At 44.1% G+C, this 25,462-nt stretch overlaps 2 protein-coding genes across 2 annotated transcripts in view; both read right to left on the bottom strand.

Annotated features, from left to right (window-relative positions):
• TSTD1 (thiosulfate sulfurtransferase like domain containing 1) overlaps positions 1 to 25,462 on the bottom strand; it is a 129,772-nt gene that overhangs the window by 49,880 nt on the left and 54,430 nt on the right. The window lies entirely within an intron of this gene.
• ITLN1 (intelectin 1) lies at positions 13,064 to 19,675 on the bottom strand (the record flags this gene model as incomplete). Its single annotated transcript, XM_081257884.1, is given in 10 exon segments — positions 13,064 to 13,216; positions 15,481 to 15,528; positions 15,530 to 15,585; positions 16,441 to 16,459; positions 16,463 to 16,561; positions 16,964 to 17,122; positions 17,449 to 17,690; positions 18,648 to 18,749; positions 19,373 to 19,436; positions 19,661 to 19,675. Coding segments are annotated over 10 exon segments (957 nt in total).

Genomic DNA, 25,462 nt, shown 5'->3' with positions numbered 1-25,462 from the left:
GGGGTTGGGTAATGGTTTATAAGTGTCTAAGTCATTACAAAAAATTGGAAAGGGAGAGGGAGGGGTGGAGGAAAGGAAGGAGAGAGAGGGAAGGAGATACAGAGAGAGGACCGACCTGTCTCCCATGCATCTCTGCTGTTTCTTACAGCCATAAGGAAATGATCACTAATGTCACTTCATCAGGAAAACTTTCAGGTAATCATCAGTGTTGTTCACTCTGATTCAATTCACTTCTTTTTAGAGGCACATGGAAGACTGCATCTCTTATCTGTGAAGTTAAAAAGGGCCATGGGACTTGTTCTAGCCAAGGAATGTAAGCAGAAAAGGTTATTTTCAGGCTGAAGCCTTTACCAGGCAGGGCACAAGTCAACATTGTCCTTTTCCCAGCCTCATGAAATAACTCAAATATGTAGCCCTGGCTTGGTGGCATGCTTATAGCTGATGAAGAAACTAATCTTGGAGGTTAAAAGGATGGAGTTCTGTGTTCTGTTGTAGGGAAAATGTTACATGTGCTGCCTATGGTATCTCAGGAGGTATGTGATGTACCTACTGCACTGGAGCTTTAAGGGAAGACCTCTGGGAAACAATGTGAGCACTGCATGTCAGCTGCCTTGGTTCTATATTACAAAGGACAGGACCTCAGGGAGAAAAGGTGGTCTGTTTTGCAAGCAGGAGCAAAAGGAATAACTGATGCTGGGTCTTCAACAGGCAAACAGTATGGAAAAATTTCCATGATAAATCATCTTTAATCAGGATACACACACACAGACACATATGCAGGCACTATATATATATATATATATATATATACACACACAAATACCACTCCTAAAATCTTTGTCTCCATGCACCTCAGTCAAGAGCATGTATTTGCTATGTGGTATCTCATGTGCAATATAGTAACTAGTGACACAGACCCAACCTAGCAGCTGATGGAGATGAGCAATATTGTTTCTACATGACATATAAAACTTCTAAAAGTTGATTAGTAAAATTTGGGGGAGTAAAACAGTTTTTATTTTTTTAATTTTTTTTGCGGTACGCGGGCCTCTCAGTGCTGTGGCCTCTCTCGTTGCGGAGCACAGGCTCAGGACGCGCAGGCTCAGCGGCCATGGCTCACGGGCCCAGCCGCTCCGCGGCATGCTGGATCTTCCCGGACCGGGGCACGAACCCGTGTCCCCTGCATCGGCAGGTGGACTCTCAACCACTGCGCCACCAGGGAAGCCCCCATTGCTAGTCTTTCTGTGGGGAGGAAGACTGGGAAGAGAGCAGTCCTGGGAACAAAACAGACCATTCGACCCCCTCTGGAAATCCCAAGACCAATCCCACTGGAGAGAGGAGAGGCTGGGAGAGGACACAGTTCTTACCACAGGCCGCTGAGGGCCACCCTGAGGGCCACACAGAGGCACAGAGCTGGGACCCAGGACATGCTTCACCCAACACCCGAACTGCTTTCTACAGACCAGATCCAACCAGATGCCAGAAATCAGCACTCAGCCTACAGGCATCTCAAGTTTGCAGCAGGAAGTGGTCACTGTGAAGCTCATCTGCAGTAGGAAGTGGTCTCTGTGCAGCTCAAAGACATCCCCTCTGCCCCAGAGTCTCCAGGACCCTGAGAAGAGCCCAGCCCAGTTCTGTTATTGACATTAGAGAAGGGGAGGAAGTGCTGCTCCAGGAGAGAATCGCCTGCACTGCACCCTCTTGTGGCCACCATGAGAGACAGCAGGAAGCCGGGGTGGATCCTTGTAATCTAAGGAAAAACAAGATGAAGGTTACCTTCCTGATCATCGTTTTTCCCTCAGTCCCAGCTCCCACCCCTGTCCAGTCCTACAAAGACTTAAAGGCTAAGAATCCCTTGTCCTCCACACATCTCTGAGCTGGAATCCGGGCTCCCGCACTCACAGATCTTGTCTGAGTCTCAGCAGCACAGTGCAGATAGTCCCCTACTTCCCTCCACACTGGGACCAGGAACCAAGAGGTGACAGCCAGTTTGACCCTAAGAGCTTTCTCTCTAGAAGCTCAACAGCCTATAAAAGACAAATCTTAAAGATCAACTAGCAGCATAGTGTCCAGATGCAGGGATTTCATGGACCTGTGTTATTTTCACACACAAAAAAAAACACATGAGGACAAGACTAATAAGAACTGGTGATACTTTTGGTTTTTTGCTTGTGTTTTTCCTTCTGGCAAAACATACACAAAAAAATTGTTTTCAATTAAACATCAACCATCATCATCAGTTCATAGAAAAAAAGATATTTTAAGAACAAAATTGGAACTGATCTTCTCAGAATACATATAAATCTTCAGTTGAAATAAATGTAATTTCACACAATGACACTACTTTGTCTTTTATTTTCTCATTTTCCCACAAACTGGTGAATATTTACTACAGATGAGCAAATGAAGAGACTACATTTCAGGATAAGTCAGTACAAACCACTTCTGATGCTTCAAGCTTCATCTATCATTTCTGTCTCAATGGCATTCTTCTGTTCTCAGATTCTCCCTTCAGCTATAATAGAATTGATCAGTTCATCCACAGTGATTACCGCATACCTAATACATCACTTTATTATATTGCTGATAACATCGCAAGCCTTAGGCTAAGGCTGAGCCTTTTGTTGTTGTTGTTAAGCTAACATTTTCTGTCTTTGTAGGTTCAAAGTATTGACTTACACAAAATACTCGGGTACATTGATAAAGGAAAATAAAAGTGTCCAAGAAAAACTCCAGAGAAAACTTATGCTTCTTGGGACTTCCCTGGTGGCACAGTGGTTAAGAATCTGCCTGCCAATGCAGGGGACACGGGTTCAAGCCCTGGTCCAGAAGAATGCACATGCCACGGAGCAGCTAAACCCGTGCACCACAACTACAGAGCCTGTGCTCTAGAGCCCACGAGCCACAACTACTGAGCCCGCGTGTCACAACTACTGAAGCCCGCACGCCTAGAGCTCATGCTCTGCAACAAGAGAAGCCACCACAAAGAGAAGCTCACGCACCACAACAAAGAGTAGCTCCCGCTCACCACAACTAGAGAAAGCTTGCGTGCAGCAACGAAGACCCAACGCAGCCAAAAATAAATAAATAAATTTATTTTTTTTTAAAAAGAAAACTTATGCTTCTTGTAATACATTCTTTTATCGATTCTAAGACATAGTTTTTCATATTTTGACATCTTTAATTTCATTGTGCATCCCATCCTTCATGGGATATAAATTATGGAATGACCTAAAGTTGACGGCACCTAAGCATCTGGGGAAATGGTAGAAGTAAACTAGGGACAGCACCCCTTCAAACCACCTACATCCAGTCACAACCAATGACTGTGTCCCATTTATTCTATCTCCTACTTCCTCTTAAATCTGTTTCCCACACCACCGCCCTCGAGTCGTACTGCCTCTGACGCTTGATTAGTTCAGGTCTAGATCAGTTACAGGACTTTCAACTGCAACTAATAGAAAACCCACCTCAAAATGGCTTAAACAAAAAGTAAATACATCACCTTATGAAATAGGAAATTTAGAGGCAGAGCAGTTTCAGGCTTAATTGACTCGGCACCAGCTCACTGTCTTCAAGACCCCAGCACTTTCAGCCTCTCTACCCTGGCTCATCCTCTGGCTGAGAGTAAAATGTCTGTCAGTGCTCCAAGCAGCATCTGTGTAATAGTTTTGTAGGTCTACCATAAAAAAACACCACAGACTTGTGCGGGAGCGGGGCACTTAAACAGCAGTGTATTTTCTCAAATTTCTGGAAGGTAGAAGTCCTAGATCAAATGTTGGCAGGTCTAGGTCCTTGAGAGGCCTCTCTCCTTGGCTTGCAGATTGTGGATGACCACCTTCTCACTATGTCCTCACAAGGTCTTTCCTCTGTGATGCATCCCTCATGACTCTGTCCAAATTGTTTCCTCTTGTAAGGATACCAATAAGAGTGGATTGGACCCAAGCTTAATGGCCTAATTTTAACTTCATAAACTCTTTAAAGACCCAATCCCCAAATGCACTCACATTCTGAGGTACTCAGAGTTAGAGTTCTGGTATGAATTTGGGGGGAACACATTTCAACACATAATAATCTATACTTTTTTATAATTTTTTTATTGAAGTAGAGTTGATTTACAATGTTGTGCCAGTCTCTGCTGTACAGCAAAGTGACTCAATTATACACATATAGACAATTCTTTTTTTATATTCTTTTCCATTATGGTTTACCACAAGATATTGAATATTGTTCCCTGTGTTATACAGTAGGACCTTGTTGTTTATCCATCCTGTATATAATAGTTTACATCTGCTCATCCCAAACTCCCAGTCCTTCCCTCCCCATACCCTTCCCCCTTGGCAACCACCAGTCTGTCCTCTATGTCTGTGAGTCTGTTTCTGTTTTGTAGATAGGTTCATTTGTGCCATATTTTAGATGCCATATATAAGTGATATCGTATGCTATTAGTCTTTCTCTTTCTGTCTTACTTCACTTAGTATGATAATCTCTAGATTCATCCATATTGCTGCAAATGGCAATATTTCATTCTTTTTTATGACTGAGTAGTATTCCATTGTATATATGTACCACATCTTCTTTATCCATTCATCTGTCAATGGACATTTAAGTTTTTTCCATGTTTTGGATATTGTGAATAGTGCTGCTGTGAACATAGGGATGCATTTATCCTTTTGAATTATAGTTTTGTCTGGGTATACTCCCAGGAGTGGGATTCTTGGATCATATGGTAATTCTATTTTTAGTTTTCTGAGGCTTTTAGTTTTTAGTTTTTAGTTTTCCATAATGGCTGCACCAACTTACATTCCCACCAACAGTGTAGGAGGACTCCCTTTTCTCCACACCCTTTCCAGCATTTGTTATTTGTAGACTTTTCAGTGATGGCCATTCTGACTGGTATGAGGTGGTACCTCATTGTAGTTTTGATTTGCATTTTTCTAATAATTCATGATGTTGAGCATTTTTTCATCTGCTTACTGGCCATCTGTGTGTCTTCTTTGGAGAAATGTCTGTTAAGGTCTTCTGCCCATTTTTCTATTGGACAACCCATAATAATCTATAAGACTAAGAAATATCGAGAGCAAAAAGAGGGATCACTTCCTCTGACTCCTTTTTAGAAGAAATGAAGTGTTTCCCAGAGGCTCCAGCACACTTTTCCTAATGTCTCATTGGGCAGAGATGGGACACATGCCCACTCCAGAATCAGCCTCTGGCCAGAAGGGTGGAATGACTTTGATTGCCTCCAACTAATCATCTGGACATGGAATGATGTTGGTGACCATAGAACAAGGTCCTCCATTCCTAAACTGGCCTCCTGACCCCTCCTAATCTTCACTTGTGTCCAGTGTTGGCCCACTCCAATCCCTTCCCCTCACTGCTGCTGCCAGCAAGGGTCCTTATATACCACAAAGCACTTCCACAATCCCACTGAAAACAGTCATGTCATCAGCTAGAGCACCAGGCTCAAACTGCACACCATGGAGGTTGGATCAGTTATCTACTGTGGTACAACAAGCCACTCCAAACCCAGTGACTTAACACATCAACAATAATTTCTTTTGCTCCTGAGTCTGCAATTTAAGAACTGCTCAGTGGGGACGGCTTGTTTCTACTGCACATGGTGTCACTGGGACATTTGAATACCTTCTCTCTCCTTCTCTCCTCCCTAAATGATCCTGCCACCCCCCAGCACCTCAACTTTGCCATCACTCTCCCTACTCTCACTTCTTTTGCTCTTCATGTTCTTTAACTCCTGACCACTTCCTCTCTTTCCCTCCTTCCTCTCTCTGCCCTTACTTGTTCCTGTTCCTCATATGGAATCAGGTGTCGTCAGCCAAGCTCTCTCCCACACTGGACAATTCACCATGGGACCTGGGAGAGATTTCTGGCCAGGACTCTGTGTCCTCCATGTCTCTTCCAGAATCATTATAAAGAGATAGGCAGAGCGATCACAAATAACATAATTTCTAATGTTTTCTTCATCTCTTCCATTTTTTCCTAATCCTTATCTTTCTGAATTGGCAGCTTCCAACTCAAGTGTTAGCACTTTCATCTTTGCCTCAGGCTTTCACATGTGGAGGATGCAGGCTAAGATAAATAGCACAGAAATGGTACTGGAAACAGGCTGTCAGGATGGGCTTTAGAGTCAAATTTCTCATATATCTGAAAGGAAGAGGGACCCATTGCTGCTGGTCAGTGGGATTGCGTGAATACCTGGCACTTGCCCTCTCTACCTTTCTCTTCCCCACTTTGTGCCCGTATGCCCTGTAGATCAATTTCTCTCATCGCTGAATTTCCATGTGCACTAGAAGTTAGGAATCAGCAAGAGAAGTTAAGAGGGAAACTGTAGAAGCAGCAAGGAACATTACAGCTTTGGCAGTGAAAAGGAGCTGGGAAAAGTGAGGTAAATGTTAGGAGGTACGGATTGCAGCCAACTGATCTTTCCACTACAGGACAGACTCAACTGGGGAGACAAGGTAGTGTTTGAGGCTGTGTTGTGTGTGGTGACAAGCTGGAAATTGTTGGAAGGTGAAGGAGTGTTGGTAACAATGTAAAAGAAGGAATAAAAAATTGACTCTGATAGAGTATTGCTTTTTGTGAATTTAGACTCATAACCAATCACCAGTCTTTATCAACATAATTCAAAATGTATTTTAGGCAAAAAAAAAAAAAAAATTGACAGTATGTGTGTGTGTGGAGAGAGAATAGTGTGGAAAATAGCCAACCCCCTTCCAACCTCACATCCGGCTCAGCTTCTCCAAGTGACTTGTTTACATTTTACTGTTAAAAAAAAAAAAACTTTATTGGAAAAAATTAAAACACATATAGAAAAGGATATAAAACATAAATATACAGTTTCACAAATTACAGAAAAGAAAATACCTATGAATCGCCATCTTGTTTAAGGAATTAAAGTTTGCCAGTGCTCCAAAAATACTCCTTCCAGATGACAAACGCCTTCTGAGCCATATCCTTGGAGCTGTTTTGCGATTACTAAAACTCTCACCAAGTGGAAGAAGTTAACTATATGCTGACCACAAGCAGGTAGACCCCAGACCAGTTGGAACCAGAAGGTTGATGATGTTGATCCCAATGACCTCACCATCAACCCAATCAGAAAAATGTCCACTAGTAGATGCCGCACACTGTAACCCTCTTCCTCGCCCTGTCTTTAAAAACTTTTCCCTGGGGCTTCCCTGGTGGCGCAGTGGTTGAGAGTCTGCCTGCCGATGCAGGGAACACAGGTTCGTGCCCCGGTCCAGGAAGATCCCACATGCCGCGAAGTGGCTAGGCCCATGAGCCATGGTCGCTGAGCCTGTGCGTCCGGAGCCTGTGCTCTGCAACGGGAGAGGCCACAACAGTGAGAGGCCCGCGTACCGCAAAAAAAAAAAAAAAAAAAAATCACTTTTCCCTGAAAGCCGCTGGGAATTCAGGGGCTTTTGAACATTACCTACCCGAACTCTTTGCTGGGCACCTGTAGTAAACACTGCACTTTCCTTCACCACAACACTGTGTTAGTAGATTGGCTATACTGCACACAGGCATATGGACTCAAATTTGGTTTTGTAACACCCTGACATGAGGAGAGAGAAATAAGGCAAGAAGTATCAAAGATGAGTAGAGAAAGAAGGAATAAAAGAGCAGGAAGGAAAATCAGGAATGAGGTAGTAAGGAACAAAGATTTATTAGGGAGGTGAAAAAAAGAGAAGATACTAGAAAAAAGCAAATACAGTTGACACTTGAACAAAGTGGGTTTGAACTGTGCTGGTCCACTTACACGTGGGTTTTTTTTCAATAGTAAATAACACAGTGCTACACAATTAATGGTTCTTTGAATCTGCGACCACAAACACAGAGAGATCACAGATATGGCAAAACTATGGGTACAGATGACAAACTATAAGTTATATGTGGATTTTAGACTGTGCAAAGTGTTGGTCTTCACAACCCACACATTGTTCAGGGATCAACTGTACATTAACAGGAGTTGACCAAGTACCATACAAATCAGGTTTAGCCAAGAACAAGCACAGGGCTTTTATTTCACCCTCTATCCAGGACAGCTGCCGCCCAACCCAGAGCAAGTGCAGTGGCCTCAGCTGTGGCTGCAGTTCTCCCCTCAGGAAAAAACAGGGCACCTCTTCTCACAGTCTTGCCATGGAGTGTGTGAACAATGTGTATTCCTCTATCATGGGCTCTGTCATGGGCTGACCTTGGCAAATCTGCCAGAGGTATCTTCAGTGAAGGATTTGTTTTGGGGTTGTCTGGATATGAAAACAAAATCGCACTGACACAAAATTCTCAACATCTGGATCATCTAATACGGACACAGGTCAATTTCCTGGGAACTTGGAGACCTAATACATATACTATATGATCTAGCACAGAACAAAGGAACACTGATAACATGCTGGGAGCAGAATTAAATTACAAATGAGGACGAGATTTTTCAAGGTTTGATTATAAGATTTGGTACTACCTTCTCACACTAACATGGTAAAGGAAAATGGCAAAATCAAGTCTTTTTACAAGAGGGAGTGTATAAACCTTGGTTGTGATGTTGACTTGGGTTTTTCTGGACCTGCAACTAGTGGTTCAGCTGTCTTTGACTGTGGTGGCTAGCTTGCTGGGTACCAGCCCATGACCTGGGACAGTGCCAAATCAAAGCTGAAAAGGATAGTTTCTGGCCTTACATTTAGGTCTTTAATCCATTTTGAGCTTATTTTTGTGTATGGTGTTAGGGAGTGATCTAATCTCATACTTTTACATGTACCTGTCCAGTTTTCCCAGCACCACTTATTGAAGATGCTGTCCTTTCTCCACTGTACATTCCTGCCTCCTTTATCAAAGATAAGGTGACCATATGTGCGTGGGTTTATCTCTGGGCTTTCTATCCTTTTCCATTGATCTATATTTCTGTTTTTGTGCCAGTACCATACTGTCTTGATTACTGTAGCTTTGTAGTATAGTCTGAAGTCAGGGAGCCTTATTCCTCCAGCTCCGTTTTTCGTTCTCAAGATTGCTTTGGCTATTCGGGGTCTTTTGTGTTTCCATACAAATTGTGAAATTTTTTGTTCTATTTCTGTGAAAAATGCCAGTGGTAGTTTGATAGGGATTGCATTGAATCTGTAGATTGCTTTGGGTAGTAGAGTCATTTTCACAATGTTGATTCTTCCAATCCAAGAACATGGTATATCTCTCCATCTATTTGTATCATCTTTAATTTCTTTCATTAGAGGAAAACACAGGCAGAACATTCTATGACATAAATCACAGCCAGATCTTCTTTGACCCACCTCCTAGAGAAATGGAAATAAAAACAAAAATAAACAAATGGGACCTAATGAAACTTCAAAGCTTTTGCACAGCAAAGGAAACCATAAACAAGACCAAAAGACAACCCTCAGAATGGGAGAAAATATTTGCAAATGAAGCAACTGACAAAGGATTAATCTCCAAAATATACAAGCAGTTCATGCAGCTCAATAGCAAAAAAACAAACAACCCAATCCAAAAATGGGCAGAAGACCTAAATAGACATTTCTCCAAAGAAGATATACAGACTGCCAACAAACACATGAAAGAATGCTCTACATCATTAATCATTAGAGAAATGCAAATCAAAACTACAATGAGATATCATCTCACACCAGTCAGAATGGCCATCATCAAAAAATCTAGAAACAATAAATGCTGGAGAAGGTGTGGAGAAAAGGGAACACTCTTGCACGGCTGGTGGGAATGTGAATTGGTACAGCCACTATGGAGAACAGTATGGAGGTTCCTTAAAAAACTACAAATAGAACTACCATATGACCCAGCAATCCCACTACTGGGCATATACCCTGAAAAAACCATAATTCAAAAAGAGTCATGTACCAAAATGTTCATTGCAGCTCTATTTACAATAGCCCAGAGATGGAAACAACCTAAGTGTCCATCATCGGATGAATGGATAAAGAAGATGTGGCACATATATACAATGGAATATTACTCAGCCATAAAAAGAAACGAAATTGACCTATTTGTAATGAGGTGGATGGACCTAGAGTCTGTCATACAGAGTGAAGTAAGTCAGAAAGAGAAAGACAAATACCGTATGCTAACACATATATATGGAATTTAAGGGAAAAAAATGTCATGAAGAACCTAGGGGCAAGACAGGAATAAAGACACAGACCTACTAGAGAATAGACTAGAAGATATGGGGAGGGGGAAAGGTAAGCTGTGACAAAGCGAAAGAGTGGCATGGACATATACACTACCAAACCTAAAATGGACAGCTAGTGGGAAGCAGCAGCATAGCACAGGGAGATCAGCTCGGTGCTTTGTGACCACCTAGAGGGGTGGGATAGGGAGGGTGGGAGGGAGGGAGATGCAAGAGGGAAGAGATATGGGAACATAGGTATATGAATAACTGATTCACTTTGTTATAAAGCAGAAACTAACACACCATTGTAAAGCAATTATACTCCAATAAAGATGTAAAAAAAAAAAAAAAAAAAGCTGAAAAGGAATAAATTTGCAGTGCCCTACAGGACTGGGGACTTCCAGCTGCATACTATGCCAGTGATTCTGGGGACAGAATTTGGAGGATCAATTTAATCAGAAAGGATGTGAAGATCTTGACACTTGGGTGAATCTTGCTTGGATATTAGGTACCGGCTGCACTCATTTGGGCATTGCAGCTAAATATCAGTTGGATCCCACTGCTTCTGTTTCTGCAAAAGTCAACAATTGTAGTTCACTTGGAATGGGCTACATTCAGCCTCTGTGCCTGGTGTGAAGCTGACACTGTCTGTTCTGGTAAACAGGAAGAACATTACTGCTGGAAGCCATGAACCTGGGCTTTCTCTGAGGTTGGGGGAGAATCCAGCTGTAGAAACTTCTGGGAAGAGATATCAGAAGGTTTGGCCTGAATACATTTCCCCTTTGACAGTAGGCTTCACTCCCCCTCTCCTGACCCCCAGTGATCAAAACAAAAGACCATCTAAACAAGAACTGTATTTTAAATGTGTAGGCAATTTCATGTTAGCTGGCTTCTGCTTAAATTGGTTATCTGTCTAGTTACCAATGCTGCAGTCATGCAGTCACCTTGAATTATTTAAATCTGTTTAACTGTTAAATGTACTAACCACCAATAATGAAACTGACCTTTGTGAAAATTGCTTTTAAAAAAAATAGTAAAGACAAAGTCCTCTATCCAGGGTTTCTCAACCACAGCACTACTGACATTTCAGATCACATGATTCTCCATTTGGGGGAGGAGTCCTGTGCAATGGAAGGTGTTTCACAGCACCCCTGGCCTCTATCCAGTAGTACTTCTCCCACCCACACATCACCTACCAGTCATGAAAATGTCTCCAGATATTCCCAAATGTTCCCTGGGGTAGGGTCACCAGAAAAATATTGCAGGAGACACATTTATACTAAAAACATTATTCACTGTTTATCTGAAATTAAAATGTAAGTGGGTCTCCTGTGTTTTTATTTGCTAAATCTGGCTGCCCTACCTGAGAAGAGATACCACCCACCTCCCACCCTATTTGAGAACCACTGCCCTAATCCACAGGAGCAATAAAGAAAAAGTATGGTGATGGGAGGTGGGGAATGTTATGATCAGATTTGCATTTTGAGCAAAACTGTAAAAAGATTGATCTGCTCACAGGCCAGGGCTGCTGTCATCAGCTTCCTGTTTCCACAGATGAAACACTGAGACCTCACTGGAACCTTTGGCTCCCCTTTTGAATAAGCAACAGAAGATGGGAGCCCAGACCTTGCCATTCACATCCATCCTTGGGGAGCATGATGTTGTGAATCACAATATGAATAATAAATTTGGCCTTCATCCTGTTTCTGGCAAAGAGCTCCTAAAACACTTAACAATACCTAAGGGATCAGAGAAAAAAAAGGAGGGGTGCCTTCAGTTATATTAACGAAGTTAGAATCAGCCTTGTGATGAGAGGGTTGAAACTTTCAGTCCCACCTACCCTGACCCTCCTGGAGAGAAGTGGCAGGTTTAACCAATTGCCCTGGGCAATGATTTAATCATTCATGCATGTGTAATGAACCCTCTATAAAAACCCAAAGGATAGGGTTTGGAGAGCTTCTGGGTTGGTGAATATGTGGAGATTGGGGGAAAATGCCATGCTCAGAGTGGGCAAGGAAGCTCTGTGCCCTTCAGCCATACTGGCTCCAAGTATCTATTGCATCTGGCTGTTCCTGTGTTATACCCTTTTATAATAAACTGATCACCTAGTAAGTAAAATGTTTCTTTGAGTTCTCTGAGCGACTCTAGCAAATTAATTGAACCCAAGAAAGGATTCATTGGAACCTCCAATCTATAGCCAGTCAGTCAGAAGCACAGGTGACAATCTGGACTTGCAACTGGCATCTGGAGTGGGGGATTCCAGGGGCAGACTTGTAGGACTGAGCCCTTCACATGGGGATCTGACATTGTCTCCTGATAGACTGGGTCAAAATTGAGTTGAGTTGTAGGACATCCAGCTAGCCGTCAGTGAATTTCTTGGTGCCGTGAGAACCCTCCCCAACACACATGTTGGAATTGCTCTAGAATCATTTTAAGGATACTATCCCGACTGTCAAAGCAGGAGGAATAAAAGAAATGGACAGTTGTGACCTCTAATTCTTTTTTCCTACTGAATCTAAATAATAGTCACCTTGTCTTCCTTAAAATGTTGATGTTGAGGGCTTTATTTCATTAAACAATAACAGTATGATAGGAAATTTAGCAAGAAAGATTTCCCCCTGCTCTTCAATCTCACTCAGGGTTTCCCTAGAAAGAGGGGCAAACTTGTGTTCTGGGATACCAGAGACCTGAAGTTCCAAACTCAGACCGTCTAAAGTAGAAATCACCAGAATAAGAGGCATTATTTTAAAACATCCCTCCAGGTCTCAGTCAATTTGTAAAAAGAATTCAAAGTAACTTAGGACCACAATGTGATGTAATTTATTATCTTCCTCTCCTTCTTAACATTCTGTTTTTCCATCTCTGAGTATCAGAGCTTAGGAGTTGGGTTCCACGTCTCACACCACACAGCTCTCAGCAGTAGAACAAGAGCACAGCTGCCTCAGTTGTTTCCCGGCTGCAGCTGTAACCACTGTGAGCTCCATATCCATTCCAGTCAAAGGAGGAGAAGTCCCCACACTGCATGGGATTGGCCTCTGGGAAGAATCCTTCTCTGCCGATGCAGTGCTGGGGGGCAGGGGAAAGAGACACAATGAGGGATTGGCTAGGACACCAGTGAACTCTTAATGGTCGAATCCCCTGAAATCTTTGGTCCTCATCCTACTTGGCCTTGACCACGGCCCCACACAAAACCCTCCCTCCAGTGGACTCTGAAATCATGCTCTTTCCTGAATTCCTTTCTACCTTCCTTCATATTTATTCTCAGGCCCCTCAGCTCACCTCTTTTCCTCGATCGATCCCCCAAATGCTATTCCTCACGGCTCTGTCCACACCTCACTCCCCCGATGATGGTTCATCTTCTCCCGTGACTTTTAGCTAGTAGCAGCATAATCATATATTGTCAAGATACTCCTAAATGTCGGAGGTCAGCCAGATATTTTCTGTGCTTGAAACTCCATATCCAGCCGCCACTTGGATGTCTCCACCTAAGTATCTCTAGATCTAAAACTCTGCTTGAGCAAAACCAAACTAATTCTCTCTTGCTGCCCTTAAATCTATTCCTCATTTTGTCACCCATCTTAATTGATAGCACCCAGTCACCCAAAACAGAAACCTGAAGTATGTTCAGTCTCCTTCACTTGCCATCCCCCATATTCATTTGGTCATCAAGAACGGTTGATTCCACCATCTATGTATCTGTCCTTGCTCATTCAACTTTATCAAGAACACCCTGGCTCAGGTCCTTATTATTTCACATCTGCACCTTTACATCTGCCTCATGACCTCCCTGCCCTTAATTTCCCTGCTCTTGAATCCATATCCTCCACACTGCTATGTCAAACTTGAGTTTGACACATGTTTGGATTGTCTTCCGAATCACAAACTAGGGGTCCTTCCACAAGGTCACAGATGCCTCATTTTGACTGACAAATGGACAAACTGATAATTAATGGGGGAAGTGAAGATGTTCTTGACTTCAGGGTCACATTTCTCAGACTGACAGGAAGGAAAGGAAGGAAAAGGCCCTGCGGGAATGCCCTTATTCTTATAGCTCTGACTCCATCTTCCTCCTGCCCTTCCAGCTACAAAATTTCCCTCAAAGGCAGTCTCCAGTCATCACACTTATGGTGCTCTCTTCTACAAGACTGGAAAAACAACAAAAACATAAAGCTTCTACAAGTTAATAAGAATAGTGGAGAATATCTTCATGACCTCAGCATATGGAAATAATTTTTAAACACAGCATAAAAGTACTAATCATATCTGAGAATACAGATAAATTGCACTTCAATACAGGAAATTATGTCCAGTGGTCAAAAGGTACAAACTTTCAGTTATAAAATTAGTCCTGTGGATGTAAAGTACAGACTGGTGACTATAGTTAACAATACTGTATTGTAAATTGAAAAGTTACTAAGAGAGTAGATATTAAAAGTTCTCATCACAAGAAAAAAGAATTTGTAACTATGTGTGGTGGTGGGTGCTGACTAGACTTATTATGGTGATCATTTCACAATATATAAAAATATAGGGCTTCCCTGGTGGCGCAGTGGTTGAGAGTCCGCCTGCCGATGCAGGGGACACAGGTTCGTGCCCCGGTCCGGGAAGATCCCACATGCTGCGGAGTGGCTGGGCCCGTGGGCCATGGCCGCTGAGCCTGCGCGTCCCGGAGCCTGTGCTCCGCAACGGGAGAGGCCACAACGGTGAGAGGCCCGCGTACCACACACACACAAAAAATATATATATATATAGAATCATTATGTTATACACCTGAAACTTATATAATGTTATATGTCGATTACATCTCAATTAAAAAATAATAGTAACAACTTAAAAATTATGTCCACAAAATACCAGCAAAAAAGTAAAAATGCAAGCCATGGAGAAACACATCAACGTACTCCATAGGGTGGGTGTGCACACTCACACATACACACACACAAACACACCAGGCCGTATATCTTGTCAAAAATCACATGCTCAGGACTTCCCTGGTGGCGCAGTGGTTAAGAATCCGCCTGCTAATGCAGGGGACACGGGTTCGAGCCCTGGCCTGGGAAGATCCCACATGCCACAAAGCAACTAAGCCCGTGCGCCACAACTACTGAGCATGTGCTCTAGAGCCCGTGAGCCACAACTGCTGAGCCTGCGTGCCACAACTACTGAAGCCCGTGTGCCTAGAGCCTGTGCTCCAAAACAAAGAGAAGCCACCACAATGAGAAGCCCACACACTGCCACAAAGAGTAGCCCCCGCTCGCCGCAACTAGAGAAAGCCCCTGCGTGCAGCAACAAAGACCCAACACAGCCAATAAATAAATAAATAAACTCACGTGCTCAGTGTTGCAGCCCGTGACTCTCATCCCAGCACACAGGGCATTGAGCTGCTCTCTCATTATTAAACACCCTGAACTGGACAAATCCTGCAACAAATTCCCCTGGAAAAGAAGAGGCAGAGAAGGGCCAAGTATTCAAAGGAAGAACTGGAAACAGCTTCCCTTTCACCAGCACAGGGATTCCCTACACCAACAGATCAGGTTACAGCTCAACACTCCAAGCTGTGGGGAGAGAGCCCTGCACCTCTGTGGACAGTGGCTGCTACATCCTGACCCTGAACTTGGCTAGAAGAGAACCTCCCTCCATCTGGGGAAAGAGGACCAAGGCATGGGCTCACAAGAGGTCACTTGTCTGCCTAATGCTCATAGGAGAAATTAGACTCCACTGAAAGATCAGCAAGAAGACCTCCAGAGGTCCAGCAGCAATAAGCAATGATCAGATGTGGCCATCTGTTTATGCTGGCACACTTCTCATCCAATTACCATGACTTTATTTGCCCTACCTACCATTACCTGCTCTCACTGAAATAGTAAATGTAAAAAGTAATGGCTCTTGTTTTCCTACCAAAGACTTAAATTCTGTGGCTTTATTATGCTGAAAAAATATCTTCTTTAAAATAATAGCTATCCATCATAACAAAAATAAATTTTTCTCGCCACCTTGCAAGTTGTTCTCACCTGTGAACATTAGCCGAGTTTTTACTATTTTAAGAGCCATACAGGATATTGATTAAGAAGCCTGGGTTTATATCCTATAAATTGGAGAGGATAGTAATTCTAACTTCATAGTGTTCTAATGATGATTAAATGACACAAAACCATGTCAAGTTCCTAGAAAAGAGTTTGGCACATTGTACGTGTTCAACAAATGCTAGCAATTGTTAATTGTTGTTATTTACACTTTCCCCAAGAGTGCAGGGAAGGATTGATGACTGGGCTTTGGAAGCAGATACTCACGATGACCAATTGGTGAGTATTAAGATGCAGTTTTCTCAACATCACCAAAGTCATAGACCACAGGAATAGCTGGGCCATTGTCAGTCTGACAGCTCCCTGATCCGAACTTCACTGGGTATTTCTGCAGGGACCCAAGATACAGGTTGTGTGAGGACAGTAGAGAAGCTGCCACATTGGGAATTTGGGGATTTAGAGCCTTCGGGTGTCAATATGCAGAAATCAGTCTAAATAATAGTGACTCCTTCCCCCCACCACCACCCCATAGCTAGGTTCCTAACTAGCTTCAAGCCCCTTGTCCTTCTCCCACTCTACCCCCTCTCTCCTCCTTCATAGGCCTCATCCCGTGCTCAGCTCAGATTCCTGAGAGAGGTAGCACATGAGTTCACCTGACCCACAGGTGGAAGAAACACCAAGCACAAGCACCTGCTAGTGACACGGAACCCAGAGCAGACTCACTCCTCACCCCAGACATTTGGCTCTCTGTTCACCAAAAGAAGTGTGAACAGCCAGCAGCCCCATACACCTGGTAGAGTCCAAACAGATTGTGTCCCAGACTCGGGAAGAAGCTAGTGTTGGTGCGGTACCTCAGCAGGGAGCTGTTCCTCCAGTGCTGCAGGGGGGACTTGTTGGGCACATGCCACATGCCCAGGTCCTGGGCCTGGATGTCATAGTAACCAGGGTTCTGCAGAGCAACACACACACTGATCCTGAACAGCCCAGGAGGTCCCACTAACCAAAGACCCACACATGCAGTTCTCAGTTGAGCTGAGAGCTCTGGGCTCCCGGGGGGCAGGTGGCAGCAACGCTCCGACACCTGCCCCCTCCAGCAGACGAGAAGGCCCCACCGCCCAAAAAGACCCGGTGGGAGAAAGTCGTGATTCAAGACATGGACTCTTTTCCTTCTTCTTCTCCAGCCCTACCTCCTCATCCCCATCTCCCACCCTCCCTTCCACATGCTGTGCTCCAGCCACACTCCCCACCCTTTCCCAGCTGGGTGGTCAGTGCCACCAACCTTGTATCACTGGTGGACGCCTCTACAGACCCAAACGTGTTGGCCCAGTTGCCGTCACCCTCTGGGCAGTGTGCCCTGCTGCCCTGCTGACTCGACCAGCGATCACCTACCGTGCATTTCCCAGGAATGTGGTTCTCGTGCACACTGGCCACTAGGGTCCAGCCGCCATTCCCAGAGGTCATGTCACAGAAGGCCTGGTAGATGATGCCATTCTCAGTGTAGAGGAAATACAGGCCATCTGTGGACGGAACCAGCCTAGAGAGCCCGTGTCTGTGAGCACAGGGTCCATCTCAGACTCCAAAACTAGAAACACCCTGGGAAGTCAGAAATGTATCCTAGAGGCTCCCGCACATATCCATTTGTTAGAGTACAATTCTCTATGGGTCATCTATGAACAGGGACACTGACAGCCTTTGTTCCATGCTACATATTCAAAGACTCTGTAGCACTAACATCCTTAGAAGACAGAGATATTAATTCTCAGTGGATCGTGCTTCCTTCTGGCCTGGAGAGGCCAGAAATCAGCAGCCAACCACATCTCAAGTCTACATCAAGATGTAGCCTCTCAACTAAGAGTAAAGGGTAGTCATGGTCTCAGCCCTTTATATAAGATTCAGATTCTCTAAGCGCAGAGTTCCTCCTCATACCCAGCCCCAAAGACAATAAACTATCTTCTCTGAAAAGGTTTGTATTTGCTTGACAAACCCAATTTACAAGCTGCTTGGCAAACAAACTAAATCTGCAAATGTTTCCTGGCCCTCTTCACATCACCCTGTGGGGATGGGACTCAGGGAACCAGCACAAGAAAATGCTGATCCTCTGGCTACTGCTATGAATGTGAATAATAAATTTCTTTGTCTCACTGTCAGGAGTTTCATATTTTCTGCCAGCATCTATGAAACTGTGGCAGGCTAACTCTTTAGCTTACAAGAAGGAGAAAATCTTAGACTCATCACTGCTCTGGCCAACACCTGTCACCAGGAACACTGCATTCTCTCTGTGTTCAGAAGATCATGTCTGCTGCACCTGGGTCGGACCAAAAAGTCTCAAAATTCTCACTGGAAATCTCCTTGGCTGTAGCAGGAGTCAGAGCAGACAGGAGTGATGGGCACACTCCTCTTGCTGTCCATGACTGGGGTCCGTTTAGCTTAAAGGTGACTCAAATGAGAGGATGCTGGGTTGGTTTATAACTCACCACTTGCTTCACCACAACTTTCTTTGATTTCCTTGATGCTTCTAGGCAGGAAAGAAGCACAGGTTTTGCTCTCCCAAAATGTCTCAGGAGAATGGGTCGCTGCTAGAGGATGCGAAGATAATTCTCATTAATAGTCTGGTACTGCTGACAGCAGCCTTCCTGGCCATCAGATCCCAGCCCCTGCCCACTTCACCAGTTCAGCACTGTGCTATGAGGCCCCAGAGGTCAGGATCCTCTCTGCTATGACTAGCTGACCCACAATCAAGTACAGGCTTAACACTTGCATTCTTCTGCTCAATTAATTAAAAGTGAAAATTATCATTACACCTACTGTGGGGATGGAATCGTGAGGATGGGGACTAAAGAAGGATATTCCCTGGACACAGCTCTGACCACCCAGCTCCCTCTGGGAATCCCCGGGCCAAGGCCATAGCAGTAGGAGTAGCTAGAAGGGAGCACAGTCTTTATCATGGCTCCCTGAGCCTCCTAAGCCACACAGAGGCACAGAGTGCAGCCCCAAGACATGCCTTAGCTTCAGACCAGACCCCAAAGAGGCCAGCAGTCAGCACCCAGGCCACATCTCAAGTCGGCTGCAAAGTGTGCTTCTCTGCATCTTCATAACTCCCCTCTGGCCCAAGACCTCAGCATCCAGCCCGGCTCTACTGCTTCTGCTCCACTGCACACCTCAGGTGAGCTGAAGAAACTGCGGCTCCTGAGTGACTGACCTGCACTCGGCCCTCTGCTGGCCAAAGAGAGGAACAGCAGGAGGCAGAATCTGGCCCCTGGCCCCTAAGGGGAAAGGAGATGCACAAGGTCAAAGGCTTGTCCATCTTTTCCTTCCATCCTTGCTCTTTGAACTTTCTGAGTAAGGAAACCTCAAATGGAAAGTGATGGGCTTATGAGCATTCTGGAACCTCCTGGAATAGCCCCCACCTCTATCCAATGCTACAAATCCTTAAGGGGCCATGGGCTCCTTTCTCTGAAACTCCCCATCTCTGAGACCAAGACCAGACCTGAGCTGGCATCATGGCTCCCCACACACTCGGATCTTGTCTCAGACTCAGAAACACCTTCCTCACAGCACGGAGAGCTCCCTCCTTCCTTCCTCACAGATGCCAGGAGCTGAGAGTTCCCAGCCAAGTGGAGACTCAGAGCTACCGCCTCTGCAGAGAGTCCTGAGGTGGGTGAAGTGCTGAGCCTTTATGGGGAGAGCAAACCACGAGGGCCCTGCTGAGCCCTGCTCACTTCAGGCTGCAGGTCCCTCCCTCGGGAGTCCTTCCCTTGAAGGTCCCCGGGCCTTGAACCCTGGCAATGAGAAGGAATGTGTGACTGGCTGGAGGGGCAAGGAGCAGTGCTCTTGGTCACACTGGTGACACTCACCGTCTGAGGAGGGGGAACCCTGCTGGGTCAGAGCACATACAGTGTTACATTCTGTAACAGACTTTCAGGATGGATGGGACCTTACAGTTCTTCCCTGCAACCTGTCCTACTCCCACCTCAGTCAGATGCTCCAGTGCCTCACACACCTCTGTCAAGACGGCATCCTTCAAGCCTCTCCTGAAACTTCTCTGTGAAGCCTTCCCTGACATGCCCACCCACAGGCAAAGCTGATGGATTTCTCCCCTGTCCTACTACTGGACTTTGTCCCAACCCAGATTATGACATGCTTCACACTGTCATGTCATCTTTTATTTACTTTTTGGTTAGAAATAATTGAAAATTTACAGAACATTGCAAAAATAAAAATAACACAAAAACACACATATAGCTTTTACCTAGATTCACCTATAGTTAGTATTTTATCCCATTTGCTTTATCATGTATGCCCTCTCTCTTTATGCATACACAAACACACTTTTTTCTGAACAAGTTGAGGTAAGTTACATACATGAAGGCCCTTTCCCCTAGATGAGTGTGTATTTGCCTAATAGGGATATCCTCATATATAACTACATGCAATTATCAACTTATCAATATTGATAACAGATGTTCTATTTTTGCTTCTTAATCTTCAATTGGCAATTTTTTTACTTTTGTAACTTTACATTGTTTCCCATGGAAGTAAATGAACTTCATGATAAATTCTAAGTCTATGATTCTGTGCTGAGCCTAGGCTGGCCCTGAGAAAACCAAAGTCCTTGTCTCCACTGAGCAAAATATGTGGGCAGTGGCATCACTGGGCTTTCCTCCTAAAGGACTCAGCAGCAATCCCCAGGGAGTTTACAAAACAAGCAAAAGGGGCTTCTCTGGTGGGGCAGTGGTTGAGAGTCCGCCTGCCGATGCAGGGGACACGGGTTCGTGCCCCAGTCCGGGAAGATCCCACATGCCGCGGAGCGGCTGGGCCCATTAGCCATGGCTGCTGAGCCTGCGCATCTGGAGCCTGCGCTCCACAATGGGAGAGGCCACAACAGTGAGAGGCCCACGTACCGCAAAAAAAAAAAGAAAAAAAAATATATATATACATATACATATATATATACATATATATTAATGTAAGTCTTTGTCTTTATTTGCATCTTGGGTGGGTTTTTGGGGGGATGTTTGTTTGTCTGTTTTGGCCACACCACACGGCTTGCATAATCTTAGTTCCTCAACCAGGGATCAAATCCAGGCCCTCAGCAGTCCTAACCACTGGACTGCCAGAGAATTCACAGTATATTTTTAATTATGTTTGGAACAACTTTTTCACTATAAATTTTATGAAATCTAAATGCAACATCAACAATTCTGATGAATATATAGTATATAAATTGAGCTGAGCTGTATGTGAGTATTAAATACACACTGGATTTTGAAGACTAAGCAAGAAAAGAAATTTTTTTAATTGACTACATATTGAAATAATAATATTTTGGCTACACACACACACTTATATTAAAGTTAATTTCACTTTTTTTTTTTACTTTTTATATAGGGTTAAAAGAAAATTTTAAATTATTTATGCAGCTTGCATTTTGCTTCTATTGGACAATGCTGCTCTAAGGTACAAACCTTTCATTTACTAGCTGCAATTAATTAGGGTCTAAACTCTGAAGTTACACATTAAGTTGTCAATTTTTGCCTCGTAAAAACACAAATGATTGAAGACTACCCCAAAGTTTTATTGCCCAGCTTATTTCTAACTTAGTTGATTTATTCCAGAAGGCCCTTACTGACTACTATATAAATCTCTATTCCACAAATGCTCTTTGTTTTTTGTTTTTGTTTTTGTTTTAATTTAATTTATTTATTTATTTTTGTCTGTGTTGGGTCTTTGTTGCTGCACGAGCTTTCTCTAGTTGCAGTGAGCTGGGGCTACTCTTCATTGCGGTGCTCAGGCTTCTCATTGCAGTGGCTTCTCTTGTGGAGCACGGGCTTTAGGCGTGCGGGCTTCAGTAGTTGTGTCTCACGGGCTCTAGAGCACAGGCTCAGTAGTTGTAGTGCACGGGCTTAGTTGCTCCAAAGCATGTGGGATCTTCCCAGACCAGGGCTCGAACCCATGTTCCCTGCATTGGCAGGCGGATTCTTAACCACTGCGCCACCCAGGAAGTCCCTACATTTATTTTCATACTGTTAGAGGTATATCTTCAGGGTAAATTCCTAGATTGAATTTGAATGGGATTGAAACTGAGTCCCCCTAAAACTGAATTCTCCTGCTCAGTTTATGATTAACCTCTCTATCCAAAACTTTATTCACTTTCTTGTCCCGCCCCTGTTCCCCTCAGGATTGAGAAGTAACAAAGAAAAGGAGGAGACTGAAAAATGAGCAGGACACTGGAGGGAATTCCCAAGTACAAAAAGTCCTCCTTGTCCCCTGTTTCTTGTTTGTAGAAAAAGGATTTAGTCCCTTAGGCTTTCTCTGAGTTCCGAAGAGCAGACTCAAACAGTTACTTATTAGGGAAGTGAAGGAATGCAGAAAAAAGGAAAAGCAGTCAAGCAAGAAAAGTAATGATAGCTTAACAATATTTCAGCCACTAAACAGTGTTCTATTTCCTCCTCAAGGGAGTAGATAACAATCTGATGCATATCTTTGAGTTGTTCTGCAGAAACTAAGACCCACCCCCACCCCCGCCCCAGGTATAGGATGGTGACTACATGCTGACTACAAGCACATAGACCCCAGACTGGTTGGAACCAGAAGGTTGGTGATTAAGATTCCTGAAACATCAGGAATTCCCTGGCAGACCAGGAGTTAGGACTCTGCGCTTCCACTGCAGGGGGCACAGGTTCGATTCCTTGGTCAGGGAACTAGAATCCTGCAAGCCACATAGAGTGGAAAAAAAAAAAAAAAAGATTCCTGAAACATCACCCTGTTACCTCACCACCAACCAGTCAGAAGAAACTCCATGAGCTGCAATCTTCACCCCAAATGTTGCCTTTAAAAACCCTTCCCTGGGGCTTCCCTGGTGGCGCAGTGGTTGAGAGTCCACCTGCCGATGCAGGGGACACCGGTTCATGCCCCGGTCCAGGAGAATCCCACATGCCGCGGAGCGGCTGGGCCGGTGAGCCAGTGCCGCTGAGCCTGAGCGTCTGGAGTCTGTGCTCCGCAACGGGAGAGGCCACAACAGTGAGAGGCCCGTGTACCGCAAAAAAAAAAAAAAAAAACCCTTCCCTGAAAGACATCGGGAGTTCGGGTCTTTTGAGCACAGGCTGCCCATTCTCCTTGCTTGGTGCCCTGCAATAAATGCTGTACTTTGCTTCACCACAACCTGATATCAGTAGATTGGCTTTGCTGCATGGCAGGTGAGTGGACCTGAGTTTGGTTTGGTAACATGATAGCCAGGTCAAATTTTAAATGTATATGTACTTACGATATTGATAAATTGCCCTACCTTTTGGTTTGTGTGTGTGTCTGTGTGTTTTTAAATATTTATTTATTTATTTGGCTGTGTCAGCTCAGTAGTTGCGGTGCGTGGGTGCCCTGAGGCATGTGGGATCTTAGTTCCCCGATCAGGGATCGAACTGTGTCCCCTGCATTGGAAGGTGGATTCTTAACCACTGGACCACTAGGGAAGTCCCGCCCTCCCTTTTCTATTCACACCAACAACATACAAGTGTTTCTTTCCCTCACAGCCTTGGTGATCAAGTGTATTATCAAGTGAAGGGGAGCAGAAAATGCCACCCAAAATATACCTTTTTGGTACTGAGGAGGAAGAAATTTTCCTCTACCCAACTAGGTTTTTCTGGCTGGTCTAAGAAATAAATTGACATGAGACAGATTAACAGGAGCAAATCAAACAAAATTTAATTAATAACATGTATACAGGGCAGAGACCCAGGAAAACTGAGTAACTCACCAAAATGGCCAAAGCCCTCACCTTAAATACCATCCTCACCTAAAGTCAAAAGAGAACCTTTAGGATGGGGGCAGTCAGTTATGGGAAGCTACCAGGAACAACACAGTAAACAAGGGTGATTGTGATGCAGATTTAAGTCATTGCCTTCTCCATTGCTAAGAGTTTCCAGAGATTTGGTCCTCTTCCTGTTCCAGGTACAGAGAAGATACACCCTTACAAATGGAGATTTCCCTCACAAATGTAAATGTTTCTTACAAAAGGGCAACTCCTACTTGGTTTTCAGAACCCTTCCCATGTCTGTTGTTCCTCAGAAAATAACCAGCTCCAAACAATAAATATGCCTATGAGACATATTTTAAAGCGGCAAATTCTGCTCCCCTACATTGACATAAGGATTATCTTGAGTTGCTTACTTTTTAGAAACAGCAGACACGGGAAACCTCTGAAAACCAAGTAGAGGTTACCCTTTGTAAGAGAAACTTACATGTTGAAGGGAAATCTCCATCTGTAAGGGTGTCTCCCTTTCTGTACCAGGAAGAGGAGCATGACCAAGTCTCTAGAAACCTCTTATCAATGGAGAAAGCACAGACTTAAATCTGCATAACAAACCTTACCCTTTTTACTGTGTTTTGCCTGAAAACCTCCCATAACTAGCTCTGCGTCCCCAACACCTCCAACATTTTGTGTCTTTAGCTAGAGATAGTATTTAAGGTGAGAGCTGCAGCCATTTTGGTGAGTTTTCCTGGAACTCCCCCATGTGTACTGGAGGTATATATGTTATTAAACTTCTGTTTTTCCTCCTGTTAATCTTTTTAATGTTGGAGGGAGGGGGCTTCCTCAACCAAGAACTTGGAAGCGTAGAGGTAAAGTATTCTTTCCTCCCCTATACAAGCTTTTTTAATTTTTCCGGGGCTTCCCTGGTGACGCAGTGGTTAAAAATCCGCCTGCCAGTGTACGGGACACCAGTTCAAGCCCTGGTCCGGGAAGATCCCACATGGTGCAGAGCAACTAAGCCTGTGCACCACAACTACTGAGACTGTACTTTAGAGCCTGCGTGCCACAATTACTGAAGCCCGTGCGCCTAGAGCCCATGCTCCACAACAAGAGAAGCCACCACAGTGAGAAGCCCACGCACCGCAACGAAGACCCAACGCAGCCAATGATAAATAAATAAATAAAATAATAATAATAAATTTTTCCAATCTGATAAGTGAAGTTAACTATTTTTAATTCCTCATACTTAACTCTGTGTCCAGGAAATCATGCCTGTAACATAGCATCACGTTTGGAAGAATACCCATGCCAGAAGGGTCTAGCTCCACCTGGTGGTTACATATCTAGTTGCAGGAAAACTACTGTACCTTTACTTCAGGGATATTTGTGCCTTTGCACATTTGCTTACCTCTTAAATCTCCTGCCCCTTCTTCCCTAATGAAAAAAACGTGTATTCTAACCCCTTTCCTATTGGCTACAGCATGTGCCATATGCCAAACTTTGTGAGTTAAATGACCACTAAAATAATCCACACCCACACAGTTT

Source organism: Mesoplodon bidens (genome assembly GCF_964165515.1).
Source record: "Mesoplodon bidens genome assembly, chromosome: 2".
Classification (NCBI taxonomy): Eukaryota; Metazoa; Chordata; class Mammalia; order Artiodactyla; family Ziphiidae; genus Mesoplodon; species Mesoplodon bidens.
Note: the sequence above shows the minus strand (reverse complement) of the source record. Positions and strands in the feature narration are given on the sequence as shown.